We start from the raw sequence: 20,639 nt of genomic DNA on the forward strand, positions 1-20,639 counted from the left end.
TTTTCAAAACGATATCTCAACACGATGACGCCAGATCTAAATATGTTTTAATGTATACATTTATATGTGAAAAGGAAAAGTTTGAAAGCTTTAATTTAATAACTGAACTATACAATATCTAAACTGAATGGACCCAACCTAGAATAGCCTCGAAATTCTTCAAAAGGCCGTTTAAATATATATATTTTTTTTAAAACGAACACCACCCCTCCCTCTCACACACACGCACACGACCGTCCCACTTATTACTTACCATAAACCCGCTTAGTCAAATCATTAGGCCTAGAATCTTTGTTGTCAAAGTTAACACCAGTTCATTTGTTACTGCTACTCAATTGATGGACGACCCTTTATCAAGTTTGAAAAACTCTTTGTTGGGCACACAGAGTCAGAAAACCAGTTTGTTAAATAAATGAATCAAGACCTTGAAAAAAACTCGTGCTCTTTGTAATTTTTTTTATTTACTGGATTTTAAAAAAGATATGTGTGCAGAGGCGTAGCGACCCTTCCCGGCGCTTGGGGACAAACTTTTCGATTTGAACCCCCCCCCCCCCTCAAGATTTTGATTTGCACACCCCCCTCAAACTTTCGATTTGCACCCCCCCCCTCAAGATTTCGATTAGCACCCCCCTCAAACTTTCAATTTGCACCCCCCTCAACCTTTCAATTTATTTTTCCAACCCATTTTGGCGCCCCCTAAGGTCGGCGCCAGGGGACATATGTCACCCCCCCCCCCGCCCCCCCCCCCCCCCTCGCTACGCTACTGTATTTGTGATCTGACCCATATTTGTGAAATAAAGCTTTAAGAACCTAACAACAAGCTGCTTTTGTTTGAGTGCTGATTTAAGTTTTAAAAAAAACAATATAAACTACGACCAGTTAACAGGTCACGTGGTATGGGGTTACTTGAACTGAAAACTAAGAATTGATTTGTTAAATGTAAGCCCTGCTAGGGGGGGATACCTTAAATCTACCCTTCTAGGCTTAACTAACTAATCTGTCCGGTCAGTGCAACCGTGGTAGAACCCACAGTGGTTAATAACCTAACCTTAGTCTAAATTAAAAACAAAAAAACTACTAAAATAAAACAAAAACTTTTACAGTTAATAAAATTTATTGCATGGAACCAAAAGTTATAAAAAAAGAATAGATATAAACTGACACAAAACAGAACCAAACGAAACAAACTTTTTACATCAAACACAACACCCAATTTCGGACTACGTCCTAGAAAAAGGAAAACAAATAAATTAATTACTTTACAAAGAAAAGTTATATACAAAGCATTAACCACAGGCTGGCTGGATTACATCTCCACCGCCTGCAGGTAGTTCACACAGAATATACTTTAACAATTAACTGGAACACTGCCAGGACACTGAGCTCAAACTACTAGCTCAACACAGTTACCAGCCTAACAAAAGGCTAAGTAAAATAAAATCTATTAAAAACAAGTGTACCTTCACAGTGACTAGAACGAACCGAACACTCTCCTGGGGATCAACATGATCACCACAGGAAGCGAAAGGTCACTATAAAGATAAAAATATAACCAAACCCGACAGTCCGGAACGAACCGTGACTGTGGGTCAGGTAACAACAACTCTACTACTTAACCCAACAGCCAGGAGTAAACCGTAGCTGCGGGTCAAGTCTAAAAATACCTTTATCCCTGGCTTAACACCAGCCCAAGGGATACAATCAATAGAATACGTATACCACTTAACCCAACAGCCAGGAGTAAACCATAACTGTGGGCCAAGTATAAATAAGCAGTATCCTTGGCTTCACACAAGCCCAAGAGATACAACAAAGTAATAAAATGACCATAAAAACTCAGAATCTGAGTCCACATGGCCTGACCACAATGGCGGTCAGAAGACAACCACAAAAAAACTTATGGCCAGTAACCAAAATAAAGAGCATAGCAAAAAAATAGACATAGTAAAGAAATAAACTTATATCTAACTTACCAGGACTACGACGAACACAAACACAAAATAAATATGGCTGGATGGTGCGAATTTGCTATTCTTTTCACCCGATGACCAGAGAGACTGCCTGCTCCCTTCACCGCAGCTTTCCACACAAAAGACAGAGTTGAACAAGCCGGAAACCGACTTCCACACACCTCACACGCTACACGTAAACAAATAGTCCCTAATTCACGGATAACAAACCAAACACGACGAAACATGCAACAGAATATTATAAAAAGACACTTACTATAAACAATGACAACAATATAAACGAAATATATATAAACTAGCTATAACCAGGGACATAAACAGTGAGACAGCGGCGCCATAATACGGGACTACACGACTAAAAAAAATACGAACAATTTACGACATGAAACGAAACGATACATTCGCCTTCTAAGTTACAAATAATAAAAATACACTCCAGCCGCTCACATACACGCCCCCTAAAGCTTGCGGTCACCGCAAGCTAACAAACTTGAAAAAAACAGCCCACAGGGCATAATCATAAATGTTACAAAAAAACTTTGCAGGAAGAACTTGCAAAAAAATCAGCCCACCGGGCACAATCATAAATTTTACAAAAAAACAATCTTTGCCAGAAAATCAGCCCACAGGGCATAAACATACATGTTACAAAAAACAAAACTTTGCAAAAGAACTTGCAAAAAAATCAGCCCACAGGGCACGATCATAAATTTTACAAAAAAACATTGTCAAAAAAATCAGCCCACAGGGCACAATCACAAGTCTAGCCTACTAGGGACTCTGCGCTCCCTGACCGACCTACGCAGAGGTATGTCAGGTACTGTGGGGTTACCGGCTGCTCTGGTCCCCGGCAATTGGACCTTATAAATTATGTGGCTGTAGCCTGGAGTAGCCGGCGGTATCACTTTGACCGGCCTTGGGGAGGGTGGTTGAGCCCGGGGAGGCACATATCTCCTGATCTGGGTGCTGGCCACCCGGCGGGTGCCAGAAGGGCCATCTTTCTTTTTAATGGCGTAACACCCGCCGGTGATCGGAGGTACTTCGACCACGACGTAAACTGTCGGGTCGTCCAGGTCTGCCATTTTGCGTCTGCCTAGTGGGGGTTGTCTCAGAAGGACCAGATCGCCTATGGCCAGTTCAGCTACAGGTGCCTTTTTGACCTGCTTGTCCTTCTTGCTCGACTCTGTCTGGGGGCATCCCCCAGCACCACCACCCGGTGCCTTAATTAAGGATGGGTTAGGTGGAACCATTGCCTCTAGTTCCTCAGATTGGTCCACCTTTATACTGGTTATGCTGGCGCGTAGGCAGGATGTTGGGCCTGATACCACTGACGGATCTGGGTGAAATTGTTGGTCTAATGGCTGTACCACCTTGTCGTCCTTCATTCCGGGGTCTCCTTTCGTCGCCTGAATGGTTGGTACACTCTTGGCAGACACCAGAGTCCTTTCGCGGGGGCGGAGGACCTTGTCCCCTCGCCATACCTTCGGTGTCACCCCTGGGGGCTTGATCAGGTGGGCCAATGTGGTCAGGTCCTGGAGAACGTTCATGCCCAACAAACAGGGGGGAGCTGATGAGCCACCCACTGGATCCTTTATCACAAGGAACCCCTTGTCGCGTATTTCTTCCTTGTTGATCTCCAGGTCAGTAATAAAATAGCCATTGTATGGGATGGCCAACCCATTTGCTGCCCTCAAGGACAGGGGTGTGTCTGTTCTTAGGATAATGTTCTTGAGGCTCCTGTTACAAAATGTTTCAGTGACCGTGCTGACTTGTGAGCCACTATCTATAACGGCCGTCACCGGTACACCTTGTAAATACACAGTCAGGGTGGGGCACTGTCCAGCCAGCTTGTGAATGGTGGAGCTTGGGCTCTGCCCACCAGCAGTAGTAAGACTCTGAATCACTGCGGCCTCCTGCTTCTTTGAGTTTCGACAATTGCGGGCGAGGTGACCTTGCTGGTTACAATTGTAACACATTCTTGTTTCCGCCTCTGGACGTCGGCGGGGTACCCTTCGGCTAGATGACACTTGAGGGTTCTGTGCCAACTGAGTCAACAGAGCCGATAGCTGCTCTGCGAGCTTGTCCACCCTGTCTTCCAGCTTAGACCTGGGCAGGGTGGGTTCTTCCTTGGGGCGGGCATGTAGAGCTGCCACATAGGCAGGTTCTGTCCCGGGGTCCTCGTCTCCAGACCATCGAATGGCCGCATCCCTTATGGCCAGGAAGGGGATCTTAGGGTCCCTGAAAACTAGTTCTTGCAACTGACGTCTGACTGAGGACTGGCTCAGCTTTTCCATAAACTGGTCCCTTAGGAACTCAGCATTCGTCTGAGGGACCTGCAGGGTGCCCTGTCTGGCAACAAGGGCCTTGAAGGCCCTGTGCAGGCGGTGCGAGTAGGCCCTCACCGACTCGTGTTGGCCCTGCACAACCATTTGGAGTTGCGCCATTAGCTGGGAGACGCTCCTCTTCTCCCCATAGACTTCTCGGAGGAGCCTGATGGAGGCCTCTGGGTCACGTTGCAGGTCATCTCCCCTGCAGCTCAGTTCTTCTCTCACAGCTTCCCCCAGGTACTGCCAGAGAAGGTCCTTCCTCTCTTCCACTGAGACGTCTCTTCTGGCCCTCCAGAGAGACTGGACCTCGTCAATGAATCGTTCCACCTCATAGCCGTGGCTGTCCCCATGAAACTTCCGGATGAGGATCTCCCTGGGTGGAACGATGCTGATAGTTTGTGCCACCTCCGCCATCTCGTCCGAATTGGGTGTTAAGACTACAAACAATTCCTACACTAAACAAAAACTAAACACATATGGTTCCATAAAGGGCCTATCAAAAACAAAAAATTTAACTAAGCTACACTAGCCCTAGTACAAAAAAACAAAAATTTAACTAGACTAAAGCACTGACCCCACTCGTGCTACCAATTTGTAAGCCCTGCTAGGGGGGGATACCTTAAATCTACCCTTCTAGGCTTAACTAACTAATCTGTCCGGTCAGTGCAACCGTGGTAGAACCCACAGTGGTTAATAACCTAACCTTAGTCTAAATTAAAAACAAAAAAACTACTAAAATAAAACAAAAACTTTTACAGTTAATAAAATTTATTGCATGGAACCAAAAGTTATAAAAAAAGAATAGATATAAACTGACACAAAACAGAACCAAACGAAACAAACTTTTTACATCAAACACAACACCCAATTTCGGACTACGTCCTAGAAAAAGGAAAACAAATAAATTAATTACTTTACAAAGAAAAGTTATATACAAAGCATTAACCACAGGCTGGCTGGATTACATCTCCACCGCCTGCAGGTAGTTCACACAGAATATACTTTAACAATTAACTGGAACACTGCCAGGACACTGAGCTCAAACTACTAGCTCAACACAGTTACCAGCCTAACAAAAGGCTAAGTAAAATAAAATCTATTAAAAACAAGTGTACCTTCACAGTGACTAGAACGAACCGAACACTCTCCTGGGGATCAACATGATCACCACAGGAAGCGAAAGGTCACTATAAAGATAAAAATATAACCAAACCCGACAGTCCGGAACGAACCGTGACTGTGGGTCAGGTAACAACAACTCTACTACTTAACCCAACAGCCAGGAGTAAACCGTAGCTGCGGGTCAAGTCTAAAAATACCTTTATCCCTGGCTTAACACCAGCCCAAGGGATACAATCAATAGAATACGTATACCACTTAACCCAACAGCCAGGAGTAAACCATAACTGTGGGCCAAGTATAAATAAGCAGTATCCTTGGCTTCACACAAGCCCAAGAGATACAACAAAGTAATAAAATGACCATAAAAACTCAGAATCTGAGTCCACATGGCCTGACCACAATGGCGGTCAGAAGACAACCACAAAAAAACTTATGGCCAGTAACCAAAATAAAGAGCATAGCAAAAAAATAGACATAGTAAAGAAATAAACTTATATCTAACTTACCAGGACTACGACGAACACAAACACAAAATAAATATGGCTGGATGGTGCGAATTTGCTATTCTTTTCACCCGATGACCAGAGAGACTGCCTGCTCCCTTCACCGCAGCTTTCCACACAAAAGACAGAGTTGAACAAGCCGGAAACCGACTTCCACACACCTCACACGCTACACGTAAACAAATAGTCCCTAATTCACGGATAACAAACCAAACACGACGAAACATGCAACAGAATATTATAAAAAGACACTTACTATAAACAATGACAACAATATAAACGAAATATATATAAACTAGCTATAACCAGGGACATAAACAGTGAGACAGCGGCGCCATAATACGGGACTACACGACTAAAAAAAATACGAACAATTTACGACATGAAACGAAACGATACATTCGCCTTCTAAGTTACAAATAATAAAAATACACTCCAGCCGCTCACATACACGCCCCCTAAAGCTTGCGGTCACCGCAAGCTAACAAACTTGAAAAAAACAGCCCACAGGGCATAATCATAAATGTTACAAAAAAACTTTGCAGGAAGAACTTGCAAAAAAATCAGCCCACCGGGCACAATCATAAATTTTACAAAAAAACAATCTTTGCCAGAAAATCAGCCCACAGGGCATAAACATACATGTTACAAAAAACAAAACTTTGCAAAAGAACTTGCAAAAAAATCAGCCCACAGGGCACGATCATAAATTTTACAAAAAAACATTGTCAAAAAAATCAGCCCACAGGGCACAATCACAAGTCTAGCCTACTAGGGACTCTGCGCTCCCTGACCGACCTACGCAGAGGTATGTCAGGTACTGTGGGGTTACCGGCTGCTCTGGTCCCCGGCAATTGGACCTTATAAATTATGTGGCTGTAGCCTGGAGTAGCCGGCGGTATCACTTTGACCGGCCTTGGGGAGGGTGGTTGAGCCCGGGGAGGCACATATCTCCTGATCTGGGTGCTGGCCACCCGGCGGGTGCCAGAAGGGCCATCTTTCTTTTTAATGGCGTAACACCCGCCGGTGATCGGAGGTACTTCGACCACGACGTAAACTGTCGGGTCGTCCAGGTCTGCCATTTTGCGTCTGCCTAGTGGGGGTTGTCTCAGAAGGACCAGATCGCCTATGGCCAGTTCAGCTACAGGTGCCTTTTTGACCTGCTTGTCCTTCTTGCTCGACTCTGTCTGGGGGCATCCCCCAGCACCACCACCCGGTGCCTTAATTAAGGATGGGTTAGGTGGAACCATTGCCTCTAGTTCCTCAGATTGGTCCACCTTTATACTGGTTATGCTGGCGCGTAGGCAGGATGTTGGGCCTGATACCACTGACGGATCTGGGTGAAATTGTTGGTCTAATGGCTGTACCACCTTGTCGTCCTTCATTCCGGGGTCTCCTTTCGTCGCCTGAATGGTTGGTACACTCTTGGCAGACACCAGAGTCCTTTCGCGGGGGCGGAGGACCTTGTCCCCTCGCCATACCTTCGGTGTCACCCCTGGGGGCTTGATCAGGTGGGCCAATGTGGTCAGGTCCTGGAGAACGTTCATGCCCAACAAACAGGGGGGAGCTGATGAGCCACCCACTGGATCCTTTATCACAAGGAACCCCTTGTCGCGTATTTCTTCCTTGTTGATCTCCAGGTCAGTAATAAAATAGCCATTGTATGGGATGGCCAACCCATTTGCTGCCCTCAAGGACAGGGGTGTGTCTGTTCTTAGGATAATGTTCTTGAGGCTCCTGTTACAAAATGTTTCAGTGACCGTGCTGACTTGTGAGCCACTATCTATAACGGCCGTCACCGGTACACCTTGTAAATACACAGTCAGGGTGGGGCACTGTCCAGCCAGCTTGTGAATGGTGGAGCTTGGGCTCTGCCCACCAGCAGTAGTAAGACTCTGAATCACTGCGGCCTCCTGCTTCTTTGAGTTTCGACAATTGCGGGCGAGGTGACCTTGCTGGTTACAATTGTAACACATTCTTGTTTCCGCCTCTGGACGTCGGCGGGGTACCCTTCGGCTAGATGACACTTGAGGGTTCTGTGCCAACTGAGTCAACAGAGCCGATAGCTGCTCTGCGAGCTTGTCCACCCTGTCTTCCAGCTTAGACCTGGGCAGGGTGGGTTCTTCCTTGGGGCGGGCATGTAGAGCTGCCACATAGGCAGGTTCTGTCCCGGGGTCCTCGTCTCCAGACCATCGAATGGCCGCATCCCTTATGGCCAGGAAGGGGATCTTAGGGTCCCTGAAAACTAGTTCTTGCAACTGACGTCTGACTGAGGACTGGCTCAGCTTTTCCATAAACTGGTCCCTTAGGAACTCAGCATTCGTCTGAGGGACCTGCAGGGTGCCCTGTCTGGCAACAAGGGCCTTGAAGGCCCTGTGCAGGCGGTGCGAGTAGGCCCTCACCGACTCGTGTTGGCCCTGCACAACCATTTGGAGTTGCGCCATTAGCTGGGAGACGCTCCTCTTCTCCCCATAGACTTCTCGGAGGAGCCTGATGGAGGCCTCTGGGTCACGTTGCAGGTCATCTCCCCTGCAGCTCAGTTCTTCTCTCACAGCTTCCCCCAGGTACTGCCAGAGAAGGTCCTTCCTCTCTTCCACTGAGACGTCTCTTCTGGCCCTCCAGAGAGACTGGACCTCGTCAATGAATCGTTCCACCTCATAGCCGTGGCTGTCCCCATGAAACTTCCGGATGAGGATCTCCCTGGGTGGAACGATGCTGATAGTTTGTGCCACCTCCGCCATCTCGTCCGAATTGGGTGTTAAGACTACAAACAATTCCTACACTAAACAAAAACTAAACACATATGGTTCCATAAAGGGCCTATCAAAAACAAAAAATTTAACTAAGCTACACTAGCCCTAGTACAAAAAAACAAAAATTTAACTAGACTAAAGCACTGACCCCACTCGTGCTACCAATTTGTAAGCCCTGCTAGGGGGGGATACCTTAAATCTACCCTTCTAGGCTTAACTAACTAATCTGTCCGGTCAGTGCAACCGTGGTAGAACCCACAGTGGTTAATAACCTAACCTTAGTCTAAATTAAAAACAAAAAAACTACTAAAATAAAACAAAAACTTTTACAGTTAATAAAATTTATTGCATGGAACCAAAAGTTATAAAAAAAGAATAGATATAAACTGACACAAAACAGAACCAAACGAAACAAACTTTTTACATCAAACACAACACCCAATTTCGGACTACGTCCTAGAAAAAGGAAAACAAATAAATTAATTACTTTACAAAGAAAAGTTATATACAAAGCATTAACCACAGGCTGGCTGGATTACATCTCCACCGCCTGCAGGTAGTTCACACAGAATATACTTTAACAATTAACTGGAACACTGCCAGGACACTGAGCTCAAACTACTAGCTCAACACAGTTACCAGCCTAACAAAAGGCTAAGTAAAATAAAATCTATTAAAAACAAGTGTACCTTCACAGTGACTAGAACGAACCGAACACTCTCCTGGGGATCAACATGATCACCACAGGAAGCGAAAGGTCACTATAAAGATAAAAATATAACCAAACCCGACAGTCCGGAACGAACCGTGACTGTGGGTCAGGTAACAACAACTCTACTACTTAACCCAACAGCCAGGAGTAAACCGTAGCTGCGGGTCAAGTCTAAAAATACCTTTATCCCTGGCTTAACACCAGCCCAAGGGATACAATCAATAGAATACGTATACCACTTAACCCAACAGCCAGGAGTAAACCATAACTGTGGGCCAAGTATAAATAAGCAGTATCCTTGGCTTCACACAAGCCCAAGAGATACAACAAAGTAATAAAATGACCATAAAAACTCAGAATCTGAGTCCACATGGCCTGACCACAATGGCGGTCAGAAGACAACCACAAAAAAACTTATGGCCAGTAACCAAAATAAAGAGCATAGCAAAAAAATAGACATAGTAAAGAAATAAACTTATATCTAACTTACCAGGACTACGACGAACACAAACACAAAATAAATATGGCTGGATGGTGCGAATTTGCTATTCTTTTCACCCGATGACCAGAGAGACTGCCTGCTCCCTTCACCGCAGCTTTCCACACAAAAGACAGAGTTGAACAAGCCGGAAACCGACTTCCACACACCTCACACGCTACACGTAAACAAATAGTCCCTAATTCACGGATAACAAACCAAACACGACGAAACATGCAACAGAATATTATAAAAAGACACTTACTATAAACAATGACAACAATATAAACGAAATATATATAAACTAGCTATAACCAGGGACATAAACAGTGAGACAGCGGCGCCATAATACGGGACTACACGACTAAAAAAAATACGAACAATTTACGACATGAAACGAAACGATACATTCGCCTTCTAAGTTACAAATAATAAAAATACACTCCAGCCGCTCACATAAAATCTTTTTCGTGGATAATTCAATTAATGTTTCAATAGTATTATTCTAGTTTCGGCCTCCCACCCCTTCAAGTTTAAATCCTTATACCCATGCCTATGATGCCAAGTTTCGTTTTTTAAATGGTTCACAACAACCGACACCTTAGTCGAGTGAACAGAAAACACACCAAATGAGAGACATTTTACATTACACATTGTCAACACATTGAAAGCAGATATTCAAACACCTACATCTTTAAAAAAGGTTTAATAATTATTCAAAACATTGACAAGTCAAAAGATGTCTTAAGATGGGATGAAAATTATATTGTTGGGTTAAGCATAATAAACAGAAGTCATAGATGACGGGATATTGTGAATTAGTAATTAGAATTGTATTTGTAATTTGAAAAAAATACAATAAACGTAATAGAAACAGATATAGGCTACGTAATATCTAAGTGACTTGACAAATAGTCTTGTTATTTGAATTGTATTCCTAATATGAAGTAAAACAAAGAACATAATAGAATCAGGTGTACAAAACATCCAAGTGGCTTGATAAATAATCTTGTTATTAGAATCGCATTCCTAATATGAAGTAAAACAAAGAACATAATAAAATCAGGTCTACAAAACATCCAAGTGACTTGACAAATAATTAAGTAATTAGAATTGTATTCTTATTTCGAAATAAAACAATAAATATAATAGAAACAGGTGTACATAGCATCTAAGTGACTTGACAAATAATTAAGTGATTAGAATAGTATCCCTAGTTTGAAGTAAAACAATAAATATAATAAAAACATGTGTACAAAATAATATCTAAGTGTTTAGACACACAAAGGCTGGCGAAATGAAACACTTTTGGAATTGGGTTGTTGCATGTTGGCTGGTTGTTGCATGTTGGCTGGTTGTTGCATGTTGGCTGGTTGTTGCATGTTGGCTGGTTGTTGCATGTTGGCTGGTTGTTGCATGTTGGCTGGTTGTTGCATGTTGGCTGGTTGTTACATGTTGGCTGGTTGTTACATGTTGGCTGGTTGTTGCATGTTGGCTGGCTGCTTGTTTTAGCAGCCTAGTTGGCTGGCTAACTGTATGGTTCTATTCTGGCTGGCTGGCTGCTTGTTTTAGCAGCCTGGCTGGCTGGCTGCTTGTTTTAGCAGCCTAGTTGGCTGGCTGTTGGTTCTATTCTGGCTGGCTGGCTGCTTGTTTTAGCAGCCTAGTTGGCTGGCTGTTGGTTCTATTCTGGCTGGCTGGCTTTGATGCTGATTAGCGTGGGCTTCATATTGGATTGTTGACAGTATTGGGTTGTTCATGGTAGGTTGTCAGCTAGAGTGTTTTCTTCCATGTGTTGTCATATAGTGGTCGGACTGCTGCTAGAATTATCTTGATTATCTGGTTGTTTGTCTGCTCCTGGGCTTGTAGTTCAGGGCTGGTTGTTGGCTCCTGAGCTGGTTGGCTTCTTGGCTGGTTGGCTTCTGGACTAGTTGGCTCCTGGGCTGCTCGTTCAGTGGTTGGCTCCTGGGCTTGTAGTTCAGTGGTTGGCTCCAGAGCTGGTCGTTCAGTGGTTGGCTCCTGGGCTTGTAGTTCAGGGCTGGTTGTTGGCTCCTGGGCTGGTTGGCTCCTGGGCTGGTTGGCTCCAGAGCTGGTCGTTCAGTGGTTGGCTCCTGGGCTTGTAGTTCAGGGCTGGTTGTTGGCTCCTGGGCTGGTTGGCTCCTGGGCTGGTTGGCTCCTGGGCTGGTTGGCTCCTGGGCTTGTAGTTCAGTGGTTGGCTCCTGGGCTGGTCGTTGGCTCCTGGGCTGGTCGTTGGCTCCTGGGCTGGTTGGCTCCTGGGCTGGTTGGCTCCTGGGCTGGTTGGCTCCTGGGATGGTTGGCTCCTGGGCTGGTTGGCTCCTGGGCTGGTTGGCTCCTGGGCTGGTTGGCTCCTGGGCTGGATGGCTCCTGGCTGCTAGTACCGAGGTTGGCACCTGGATGGCTGGTTGGCTCCTGGGCTGCTCTTAGAATTGACAGCTTAGGGGCTGGATGCTGGTTAACTTCTGGCTAATGGTTAGGTTCGTTGGTCCGTTGAAAATTAGTGGTATTTGTTAGTTTTGTTTTCGTCCGTTGTTTGGTTGTCTGTTATTTGGTTAGTTGTCGTTCGTTTGTCAGTTGTCGGTTAGTGGTGTTAGTTAGGTTTGGTTTTCGTCAGTTGGTTGGTTGTCTGTTAGTTGGTTAGTTGTCGTTCGTTTGTCCGTTGTCGGTTAGTGGTGTTAGTTAGGTTTGGTTTTCGTCAGTTGGTTGGTTGTCTGTTAGTTGGTTAGTTGTCGTTCGTTTGTCCGTTGTCGGTTAGTGGTGTTAGTTAGGTTTGGTTTTCGTCAGTTGCTTGGTTGTCTGTTAGTTGGTTAGTTGTCGTTCGTTTGTCCGTTGTCGGTTAGTGGTGTTAGTTAGGTTTGGTTTTCGTCAGTTGGTTGGTTGTCTGTTAGTTGGTTAGTTGTCGTTCGTTTGTCCGTTGTCAGTTAGTGGAGTTAGTTAGGTTTGGTTTTCGTCAGTTGGTTGGTTGTCTGTTAGTTGGTTAGTTGTCGTTCGTTTGTCCGTTGTCGGTTAGTGGTGTTAGTTAGGTTTGGTTTTCGTCAGTTGGTTGGTTGTCTGTTAGTTGGTTAGTTGTCGTTCGTTTGTCCGTTGTCGGTTAGTGGTGTTAGTTAGGTTCGTTGGTTGGTTTTGGTCAGTTGGTTAGTTGTCTGTTAGTTGGTCAGTTGTCGTTCGTATGACCGTTGTCGTCCGTTGGTTGGTTGTCGGTTAGTAGTTCTTCCAGGCATCCAAGTGTAACACCCCCCCCCCCCTCTGAACGAAATGGAATTTATATAGAAAATATATTTTTTAACAGCGTTTGCCCACCCCCCCCCCCCTCTCCCGAAAATTTCAAGTACCCCCCCCCCCCCCCCGGAGAAAAAAGTCTGGAAAAAACACTGGATACCGATGTATACATGCAGGGTGTAACCAGTTTTGTAATTTCAGCAGATTAAGTAGTCGGGAGATTTAGAACGAAATTCTTTTGACCAGGCGTGTCAATTATAGTATGCTTACAACTGCACGTGTAGATCCTTTGTTACGTAAAGAATTAAAAAAAAACTGTTTTACTTGAATTATGGTTATGTTTTAGGTAAATAGGAAGCTTAAAAACTAAGTTTGGCTCATTTTTGGATCAGTGTCGTGATGACTATTTCTGCTTAACAGTTTGATAAAGCATCTTTACCTTCAGAATCAATTGAGGCGGTTTGTTCGAGTAGGGAACGCTCATGGTTGCTAAACCGAAAAGTCTCTAGTTCGAATCCTCGGGCAGATGAGGCTCGTTAGCTGGGAACAGCCACGCTTCTAGGAGAGACAACTCCAAAATCAAACAACTGCTGCCTTGTTGTTTGTTCTTGGTTGGACAAAGGCTATGGAAGCAAATCCAAAAAGAAAAACAGGCTGAAATCGGAGTCAATGGCCTCAATGGCGCATAACCAGTTGACACGTAATCCTAAATTGTGATGGAAGCATGGTCGAGTCGGCAAAGCTCATGGTTGTTAAATTCGAAAAAGAAAGTCTCGAGTTCGAACCCTCTGGCAGATAAGGCTCGATCCATTCGAGCACTAAAAATTTAAGAACGAAGAAGAAGAAGAACCGATTAAATTGTTTTAATAACGAAATAGTAGGATGGTTTTAGTCAAAAGTTATAAATATTTAATCTAAAATGTCCATCACATTTTGAGATGCGCTATCATTTTTCGTTTTTTGATTAACTCAAAATGATTTTTGCAATCCAGAAAAAAAAAACAGGGATGAAAGTGAATTCAACAGACTGCGTGGCAACTAAAAAGTTTACACAAAACTCTTAATTGTTTAGAGGCAATTCGCTTTAAATATAAAAGTTAGATCTAAAGAGAAGTTTAAGAAAACGTTTGAAAAAAAAAACAATTTTATTAATAATTATGTTTTAAAAATAATTTATTTTTGACTTCAAAAGTATTTTGAAAATTTTTTCTTGTAAATGCTTTTACTAAATAAAAACACGAAAATTATTAGTAGATTTAAAATATTAGCTGATCACAGTGTATGAGTCGAAGTTCGAGGCACGACTCCATTGACTCCCCGACTCTATTGAACACTGCAGCTCTCTGCATCTAATAGGGTTTTTCCCCAGCGTAGTTTCCTCTGTAAATACATGATGAGTAAAAAAAAAATGAACAGGTCTCTTTACATTACTGTTACATTTATACTTATCATTGTGGACATGTTGTTTAACACAATGTTTTGAAAAATAAACCGAGAGTGATCTCCCCTAAACTTTCTCGAATATTCTTATATAAAACAACAGAGGATGAAAACTCGGGATATAGACATGCTTTTCAATTCATTTTTAATTACTAAAATTTTTTAAATAGAATAAAATCTTGAAGAAAAATGAATTGCACACCACGTGAACGCAAAGCGAAATGTGTATAATAGTGCAGAATATTAATAGTACTTTATAAATTCACATGCGTTTTTGAGAAATCGGAATAGCAAAAATTACTCAACGGAATTTACTCAAAATTTGACTGAAGGCAGAGAAAGATTAGATCTTTTACTTACGTGTGAAGTTTCATTCATCTAATTGAACTAGATTCTAGTACTCAAGCTATAGGCTCTTGAAAAATTGAAAGTAGAAAAAGTTCTACTTTCGGCTATCGCAAACCGCTCAGAAGTCAATACTAATATATGATTTTGATATAATACTTATACATGGAATTTCATCAATCTAGCTTTAACGGCAATCAAGTTATCGTGTTCACACACACACACACACACACACACACACACACACACACACACACGCACGCACACACACACACACACGCACGCACACACACACACACGCACGCACACACACACACACACGCACGCACGCACACACACACACACACGCACGCACACACACACATTCACACACACATGCGGACAAGATTGCAAAGCTATGTTTTTCCAACTCAGGGAGGTATAAAACGTCGAGATTTGCAAAAATCTCTATTTTCTCTTTACTTCGTATATAGGAGAAAGTAAAAAAGACAAGGACAATGTTTAGTTATTTTTAAAGTATAAAACAAAAATTACGATTAATTCGTATGTTATATAGTTTGTAATCACTGTGAGCTTTAGCAATAAAGTCTAGTGTTGAAATAAAAGCTGTATTAATGTGTTCGTAGTCATAGTATAGATAATTATATAATATCAAATTTTGGTTCTCCTAGATTTTGGTATTGAAACAAATGTGTACTAATGGCTATATAAGGAGCAATTATTGTAAAACAAATGTGTACTAATTAATAAATATATAAATAAATAGTTTGAAATAAAATGTATACAAATGGGTATATAGGGAACTAGATTGAAATAGAATGTGTATTTATTTTCCAACGCAGTGTTACTGTATAATGTATAAAATTTGTTGTGAACAAATTGTTCAACAATGGTCTAGTACGTTTTAAAAAATCAACTCACGGTGGATCATAGTTGCACGACACAAGATTAGGAAATATCTCAGGATTATTTTCACACTGAGTGATGGCACATCCAAGATGTAATGAATCTCTCCACACCACCTAAAAATAACGAAATCGTACAGTGATTTAGTAAAAGCTTATACGCGAAATAGTTCTATTCATAAAACGCAATCAAGGATTGATTGTTTAACAAATATTAGAATTTTAGCGATATGAAAGACGCAAAGTCAGAATAGATAAGAGAAAAATAGTGCGCTTTACCTAAGGACACTGCGGTCTCAATTTAAGTAAGACAGTTATACTGCTAGCTGTTATTCGTTGTTATTTTTTTAAAAGAAAACATTTTATGAGATAGCTATTACATCAGAGGCGTAGCGATGGGGGGGGGGGGGGAGTACATATGTCTCCGGGCGCCGACCTTAGGGGCGCCAAAATGGGTTGTAAAAACAAATTAAAATGTCATTTTAGCTGCATTTTTGCAGTTTGAGGGGGGCGGGGGGGGGGGGTGCAAATCGAAAGTTTGAGGAGGGTTGCAAATCGAAAATTTGAGGGAGGGGGGGATGTGCAAATCGAAAGTTTGAGGGGGTGCAAATTGAAAATTTGCTCCCGAGGGGGGCGCCAAATTGAAAGTTTGTCCCCGGGCGCCAGGAAGGGTCGCTACGCCTCTGTATTACATTGCAATTTTTGTGTTTACTAATATTTTTTAATGCTGGAAATGTGCTTGTATAACCAAAAATATTCTGACAACGTAGGAATGTGACATCAAACGATAAAATAAAATTTAACAACGTCTTAAGATGCTTGTGAAACGATGATATACGAAATTTACCAATAATGTTTAAAAATGCATTAATAAAACAATTTTAGGGATATTTATTTCCTCAATTTTTTAAATAAAAAAAACACATTTTTAGTTTTTCTTTATTTATTTAACTTAGGAACATTTTCAACCAATTATTTTTTAAACTATTGATTAGTAGTTTTATTAAAAAAATCAACATAACTACATAATATTATATCTAATTAAAAAACGACGCTTAATTTTAATTAATTAATATTTTTTATACTAATCATCCAATTTTAATAATTGTTTCAGTAATCTAATCAAGTGAAGCTTTGTTTTTTTCTTCGAGTAATATTATTTTCAATTTAACACCGTTTTACTTAAGTGAATAAATAAACTTCATATGCGTTAGTGCAGTTTTAACCAATCACAGAGCTCCGTTTTTTTTAGTTTTTCCAAAACCATTTTTTGACACCTTGTGCACGATTTTTCAAAAAGTTACAAAGCTGTGTGACTCAAATTTTGTAATTATGTTTAGTATTTACCATTCTTTAAATTGCATTACTTTTTTTCAGATATCAAAAACACTGTTGAAGATATTGGCGTTTTTTCTTGCACGAGAGTAAAACATTCATAAAATATTTATTATCCTTCAAAATCAAATTACATTGGTACAAAGTACATATCATTTCATAAAAACATAAGTACATATTTTCTGCTCTTAAACATTAATACTTTTTCATAATCGTGCATATGAATATGCTACTAAATATAGTAATAGCTGCTTTTTAAAGGTAATTTCAAGGTCACAACTATTGTAAACTATATATTTTCTTACTTGTTTTTATATGTATAGTACTGGTATAAAATTTTAGCCACGTAAGTTTAAAAATATAAAACTTTCTCTTTTGGGATGATACCTAATCTTAATGTCTAAACTATGTTGCTTAAAACGTTTTATCTAATGACAGTTAATGACAATTTAGCAATGATTTGTTTGTCTCACTAATAAGTTTCACTAATTATGTTTTATATTTAACTTATTAGATTTCAAGTTTCATTTATTAGATATTTTGTTTTATCTGTGGCGTTTTATGATGTATCAATTATAATTCTTTAATGTGCCTCTCATTGACCAATGTCCACCCTTTACTTTTTTAAAGATATTTTTAAAAAAACGTTATAATATTGTAAATATAGATGTATCAATATCTTAACAGTCGACGTGTTTTAGTTCTTCACCAGCTATGTTTAATACATCGACGATTATTTTTTAAGTGTTTCACTAACAACCCTAATATATAAAAGCCATGCGCGCACTTTTCTCTCTATCTCCCTGTCCGCAATTGGCAATGTGCTGAGTATGTTCAGCGATTAATGGAGAACTTAAAGATACGGACTTTTGTTGAAAAATATGATGGGTGTTATAAATGTATAAACTTGATTTTATTTAAAGAAGGACAATAAAAATAAAGGCATATTCGAATGTAGAAACACATTTCTAACTAAAGTGTTTATTGTCGTGACAAGAAAGCAATAAACAATGACGTCACATGCCACATGTTTAAAATAAGGAAAGAACACAAAACTTATGGCGTCATCTTCCAATTTTAGAAAACAAAGAAACTATTTCATTTAAATTGATTTAGATCTACTTATCAAGACGAACGCTATAAAAATATACAATTTTCTCGTCCTAAACTTATAAAACTTACTTTATCTATTTAGATTCTAGATTTAGATCTAAAGCTACCGAAGAACTAGACTTAAGCCAGTCGTAGATTTTAGATCTAGACTCTAGATTAATCTAGATCTATGCCAATAATGCGTTTCTATACTAAACTTTAGGCTTTAATTATCTTATATTTTGTTTGTTTACGCTTTGATATCTCAACAATAAGACTTTACTGTCTCACCCATATTGTATTAAGATTTTATTTATTGTCCGCTAGTAAGGGACTAATGGTGAGTGATTATTGTTTTGGAGTTTTAAAATGTCTAGCTGCTGATATTTAAGCGTCTCACTTGTGAGTAGTGACCACATGAGTCACCGATACAATTCCAATCAGAGTCCACATTTGCCAGTTCTTCCACCCAAGATTCCACGCTGTTGTAGGCCAAATACGTGACGTTGTTGGTTAAGGCTGAAACATGGCAGACATGTTATTCGTCACAATAAGAATCACTGTCGAAATTTGACCATGGTAGGTGAATTATAAGATGGGTCTACTTCTGATTAGTAAACTATTAGGTCGTTGTACTTGTTTTTTAGTAAACCATGAGATGGATCTACTTCTGTTTGGTAAACTATGATATGGGCTTAATTGTGTTTGGTAAACTATGAGATGGGTCTACTTATGTTTGGTACATTATGAGATGGGCCTACTACTGTTTTGTAAAGTATGATATGAGTTTAAGTGTGTTTGGTAAAATATGAGAAGGGTCTACTTCTCTTTGTCAAACTGTGCGATGTATCTACTATTTCTGTTTGGTAAACTGTGTGGTGGATCTACTACTTCTCTTTGGCAAACTGTGTGGTGGATCTACTACTTCTCTTTGGTAAACTGTGTGGTGGATCTACTACTTCTCTTTGGTAAACTGTGTGGTGGATTGTGTGGTGGATCTACTACTTCTCTTTGGTAAACTGTGTGGTGGATTGTGTGGTGAATCTACTACTTCTCTTTGGTAAACTGTGTGGTGGATCTACTACTTCTCTTTTGTAAACTTTGTGGTGGATCTACTACTTCTCTTTTGTAAACTTTGTGGTGGATCTACTACTTCTCTTTTGTAAACTTTGTGGTGGATCTACCACTTCTCTTTGGTAAACTTTGTGGTGGATCTACCACTTCTCTTTGGTAAACTATGTGGTGGATCTACTACTTCTCTTTTGTAAACTTTGTGGTGGATCTACCACTTCTCTTTGGTAAACTTTGTGGTGGATCTACTACTTCTCTTTGGTAAACTGTGCGGTGGGGCTACTACTTCTCTTTGGTAAACTGTGTGGTGGATCTACTACTTCTCTTTTGTAAACTGTGTAGTGGGTCTACTACTTCTCTTTTGTAAACTATGTGGTGGATCTACAAATTCTCTTTTGTAAACTTTGTGGTGGATCTACCACTTCTCTTTGGTAAACTTTGTGGTGGATCTACTACTTCTCTTTTGTAAACTTTGTGGTGGATCTACTACTTCTCTTTTGTAAACTATGTGGTGGATCTACAAATTCTCTTTTGTAAACTTTGTGGTGGATCTACCACTTCTCTTTGGTAAACTTTGTGGTGGATCTACTACTTCTCTTTGGTAAACTGTGCGGTGGGGCTACTACTTCTCTTTGGTAAACTGTGTGGTGGATCTACTACTTCTCTTTTGTAAACTGTGTGGTGGGTCTACTACTTCTCTTTTTTAAACTGTGCGGTGGGGCTACTACTTCTCTTTGGTAAACTGTGTGGTGGATCTACTACTTCTCTTTGGTAAACTGTGTGGTGGATCTACTACTTCTCTTTGGTAAACTGTGTGGTGGATCTACTACTTCTCTTTGGTAAACTGTGTGGTGGATCTACTACTTCTCTTTGGTAAACTGTGTGGTGGATCTACTTCTTCTCTTTGGTAAACTATTAGATGGGTGTACTTCTGTTTGGATAAATATAGGATGTCTCTAATTCTGTTTGGTTAATTTATGGCAAGCAATTACTTCTGGAAGAATAACTATTGTACGGTTTTATTAATATTATGGTAAACTACAGGCTAGGTTTACCTCTGCTAGTTTGAATATGTCATAAACTTAATAATATACGGCTACTTCTGCTAGACTAATGATGGTAAGGATCCATGAATGTTAGGTTAACAATTGTGTGTGCCTACTTCTAATCACATTATTATGGTATGTGTCTACTTTTGCTAAGCCAACTATGGTTAAGGCCTACTACATATAAACTAATGATGGCGATCTTACGTGAGGATGCGTATAGATTTTCGCCGTAAGGTCCATCGCTGTGTTCAAACACACACCTAGAAGTCCAGTCCCCTGCAAAATCGGCCAGTTTAGTGTCCC

At 41.0% G+C, this 20,639-nt stretch overlaps 3 protein-coding genes across 3 annotated transcripts in view; all 3 read right to left on the reverse strand.

Moving 5' to 3' along the window:
- Positions 1-1,083: 1,083 nt before the first annotated feature.
- LOC131930929 (uncharacterized) lies at positions 1,084-4,711 on the reverse strand. The gene is made up of 2 exons (XM_059287586.1): positions 1,974-4,711; positions 1,084-1,227 (listed from the first exon to the last, which is right to left on the reverse strand). The coding sequence occupies exon 1, from the start codon at positions 4,709-4,711 to the stop codon at positions 2,726-2,728; it is 1,986 nt and encodes a 661-aa protein (XP_059143569.1). The 3' UTR covers positions 1,084-1,227; positions 1,974-2,725.
- Positions 4,712-5,035: 324 nt separating this feature from the next.
- Positions 5,036-8,663, reverse strand: LOC131930930 (uncharacterized). The gene is made up of 2 exons (XM_059287587.1): positions 5,926-8,663; positions 5,036-5,179 (listed from the first exon to the last, which is right to left on the reverse strand). Exon 1 carries the CDS (start codon positions 8,661-8,663, stop codon positions 6,678-6,680), a length of 1,986 nt encoding a protein of 661 aa, XP_059143570.1. The 3' UTR covers positions 5,036-5,179; positions 5,926-6,677.
- Positions 8,664-14,288: 5,625 nt separating this feature from the next.
- LOC131930933 (uncharacterized) overlaps positions 14,289-20,639 on the reverse strand; it is a 9,028-nt gene continuing 2,677 nt past the window's right edge. Inside the window, exons 3-6 of the mRNA XM_059287589.1 lie at positions 20,541-20,639; positions 18,617-18,735; positions 15,806-15,906; positions 14,289-14,479 (exon numbers count right to left, since the gene is read on the reverse strand). The exon at positions 20,541-20,639 is cut by the window's right edge and continues 4 nt beyond it. Coding sequence (XP_059143572.1) covers positions 14,449-14,479; positions 15,806-15,906; positions 18,617-18,735; positions 20,541-20,639 — 350 coding nt within the window. The 3' untranslated portion in view covers positions 14,289-14,448. The remainder of the gene's footprint in view (positions 14,480-15,805; positions 15,907-18,616; positions 18,736-20,540) is intronic.

The sequence above is a fragment of the Physella acuta genome, unplaced genomic scaffold (genome assembly GCF_028476545.2).
Source record: "Physella acuta isolate Inbredline_101_S28 unplaced genomic scaffold, ASM2847654v3 ptg001866l, whole genome shotgun sequence".
In the NCBI taxonomy this organism is placed as follows: Eukaryota; Metazoa; Mollusca; class Gastropoda; family Physidae; genus Physella; species Physella acuta.

Excerpts from the sequence above, each read along its gene's own strand:
- LOC131930930 (XM_059287587.1), bottom strand. The coding sequence starts at position 8,663 with ATGGCGGAGGTGGCACAAACTATCAGCATCGTTCCACCCAGGGAGATC.
- LOC131930929 (XM_059287586.1), bottom strand. The coding sequence starts at position 4,711 with ATGGCGGAGGTGGCACAAACTATCAGCATCGTTCCACCCAGGGAGATC.